Source organism: Cystoisospora suis (genome assembly GCF_002600585.1).
Source record: "Cystoisospora suis strain Wien I chromosome Unknown contig_3586, whole genome shotgun sequence".
Lineage (NCBI taxonomy): Eukaryota > Apicomplexa > Conoidasida > Eucoccidiorida > Sarcocystidae > Cystoisospora > Cystoisospora suis.
Window position 1 is genome coordinate 1 of NW_027156381.1, and position 2,963 is coordinate 2,963.

At 40.5% G+C, this 2,963-nt stretch overlaps 1 protein-coding gene across 1 annotated transcript in view; it reads right to left on the minus strand.

The window, feature by feature from the left end:
• Positions 1-11: 11 nt before the first annotated feature.
• The window catches only part of CSUI_006940 (uncharacterized protein), a 7,600-nt gene continuing 4,648 nt past the window's right edge, over positions 12-2,963 (minus strand). The window contains exons 6-7 of the mRNA XM_068067090.1: positions 2,761-2,864; positions 12-1,608 (exon numbers count right to left, since the gene is read on the minus strand). Coding sequence (XP_067920927.1) covers positions 1,029-1,608; positions 2,761-2,864 — 684 coding nt within the window. The 3' untranslated portion in view covers positions 12-1,028. The remainder of the gene's footprint in view (positions 1,609-2,760; positions 2,865-2,963) is intronic.

Genomic DNA, 2,963 nt, shown 5'->3' on the forward strand with positions numbered 1-2,963 from the left:
CTGGGTGAATACATGTCTGGAGAGAGATACATCTCTTGATCTCTCTGTGAATCCTCCACAGAACAGCATCATTCCAGAAACATTCAAGATATTCTCCAAACTCTCCTTCTTCTCCTATACGACAACCTACTTACACTTACATGTAGACCCCGCACTTGAATGCGTATGTATACGCAAATCTGTAGATATAGATATACTTCGTGATCTATGTATCTATCTACCTATCTGTCCAGCTTCATATTCTTCTTTCTCTTCTTCATCATCTACTTGTACTTTCCCTGCTTTCTCCTTCTTCATTGTCAATTCAACCACGGAGAGTGCACTCTCTCTAGACGCAATCATCCGTGTGTTCTTTAGATTTCTTTCTCTCTATCAAGAAGGAAACAAGAAAGAAGAAACCGATAAATTCCCCTATCTCCTCTCCATACACCGTCAAGTATCTCTCTCCACACATGACCCGTAATGAAGGCAAGAGCAGTACCTCTTCTCGTACATATGCTTGCCTAAGGATTCCATGAGGAAAAGAGAGAGGAAAGAGAAGGAGTATAGGGCATAAAGACAGTTTTCCTTTGGAGAGAACCCCATCGAAGACTTCACAGAAACTGAATAGACTGACTCCTCTCTCCTTGGCTCTTGTACACGCAGACCTAAGGAGTGCACGTGTATAGACACCAGGAAAAACCTCATCTCCATCCCCTCGTTCTCTCATATGTCTTATCTGTCCATATAGATATAGATATATACGTACATACATAGCGACAGTGAGAGATATGAACTTCTCTCATGAGTCTTCGATTCGAAGAAAGAGAAGGAAAGACGTTGGGTAATATAAACCCTGGGGACCCATACACACTCCGATGTACGTAGAATGTGTGTGAATGTGTAAGAGTATGTATGCGTGAATATGTACGTATGAAGATGAATGTATCTATAAACAGGCATGAGTATGTCTATGTATGTGTGTGGGTGTATGCCTACGTCGATTGCATCGGTATCCTTTCCCCTCTTCCCTAGCAGGAAAGTGGTTCTTATAATTCTTCACTACGAGCTAGATGATCATCTTCTTCGTCTTGTTGATCTTCTTCTTCTTCTCCTTCTTCTTCATCTTCTTCTTCCACCCTATTCTTCTTACTGTTATCCTCTCCAGGGCGCCTCTTTACATCTTCCTTCACACCACCCTTCTCTTTTCCTTCATCTCTTGTCTTTGACGGCGAAGTAGAAGAAGAAGAGCCTTCTTTTCTCTTTCCATCTGGAGAAGCCTGTTGAGGTGACCCTTTACCCTTCATACTGCTTTGACTCTTTTCTTTGCTCTTGGCATTATCCTGAGTAGGTTTCCCTGACGGAGTTGTAGAAGAAGAGGAAGAAGAAGAGGGATCTTCTTGTTCTTCATGTGCTTTCCTTAGTGAGAGCTCAGCAGCCACATCTTCACCTGTTTCCGATTCTTCTTTGTAGACTTCTTCTGCATAAAGTTCGTTATTCTCATCAAGATAAGAAAGATTTAGCTTCGTCGTCCAGGCTTCTTCTTTATCGAAGATCAAAGCTATGACAGGTAAAATACCATTGCGATAAAACGATTCGCTAAAGACTCGAATAGACGTTAGGGCGGTTCTGAAGACACACAGGAGACATTTCACATGCGCATGCATAGCTATACATCATGGTGTTCATACAGACATACATATTCATACATACAGACTACAAAGAGCTTGATACATTCATCAACGAAGGAGAGAGAGACATCTCAGTAGGCGAGTGAAGGCCATAAACACCTTGAATACAATTAGACCCCATAAGCGTATGTGTACACATACATGGGGAACCATTCTGGAGAGGAGTATTTAGACGCGAGAGCATACATACCATAAATGCCATACATATAGACATATGTATACATAGATGCATACTGACGTATATATATATATATGCATGTATTTGGCATGTATGTATATCCATCTATGTATATGATTGGCACTGTCCCCGTAGAAACGTATCTGTCTTCTATAAATCTACCTATCTATCAATCTTTATCTATCTATCTGTCTGTCTGACTATCTCTTTCTGTCTTTGCTTTTTCATTCACACTCGTTCTGACCAGGCATCGAGAGAGACAAAGACGTAGAGACAAAATTCACGTCACATCCACCTCCCACATATGCTTGATCTATTTGTATCTATACAGGTATATACGCATATGCACACATATATGTATATACATCTAGAGGGATGTGAAACACGTACAGATACATATATATTGCATGTGCCTATTATGTATGTTGAGAGATACCAGTGACTTGCAATAGACTGGAAGTCTCAATGGAATGACCTCGATTGAATGAAAAGCAGAAGAGGTCCGCTCACATATAAAGAAGCTTTTTCTCTCTCAATGGATTAGTGAGATTCTCAACGGTCATACACAGACAAAGAATGATACGAAGAAGAGTCTTTTTCATCTATACACACACAACCCTACCTAACTATAGATAGAGATGAGTCAATAGAAACGTACGTGCAGACACACAACTATCTCCCCGGCGTTTATCTGTCTATCTATCTATCTATCTGTCTATCTATCTATCTATCTATCTATCTATCTATCTATCTATCTATCTATCTATCTATCTATCTGTCTATCTATCTATCTGTCTATCTATCTATCTATCTGTCTATCTATCTATCTATCTATCTACCTATCTATCTGTCTATCTATGTCTATCCTTAATCTATCTATCTAGCTACTGCCTGTGTGAGAAGTGTTCTTACCTCCAATCCCAGGCTTTGAAGAGGGACGGAAGAATGAAAGACCACAGAGATACATAAGGCATAGCGCCGTATCCATACTGCAAAGTGAAACTTCCCTCACCATCCTAAGAAAGCAAAGGAGAAAGAAGAGAACCGATCACCCTCCCTCCATCTCCTCCTCCTCATCCATTGTCCTTCTTGCCATCTTGATGTCTATCTCTTTC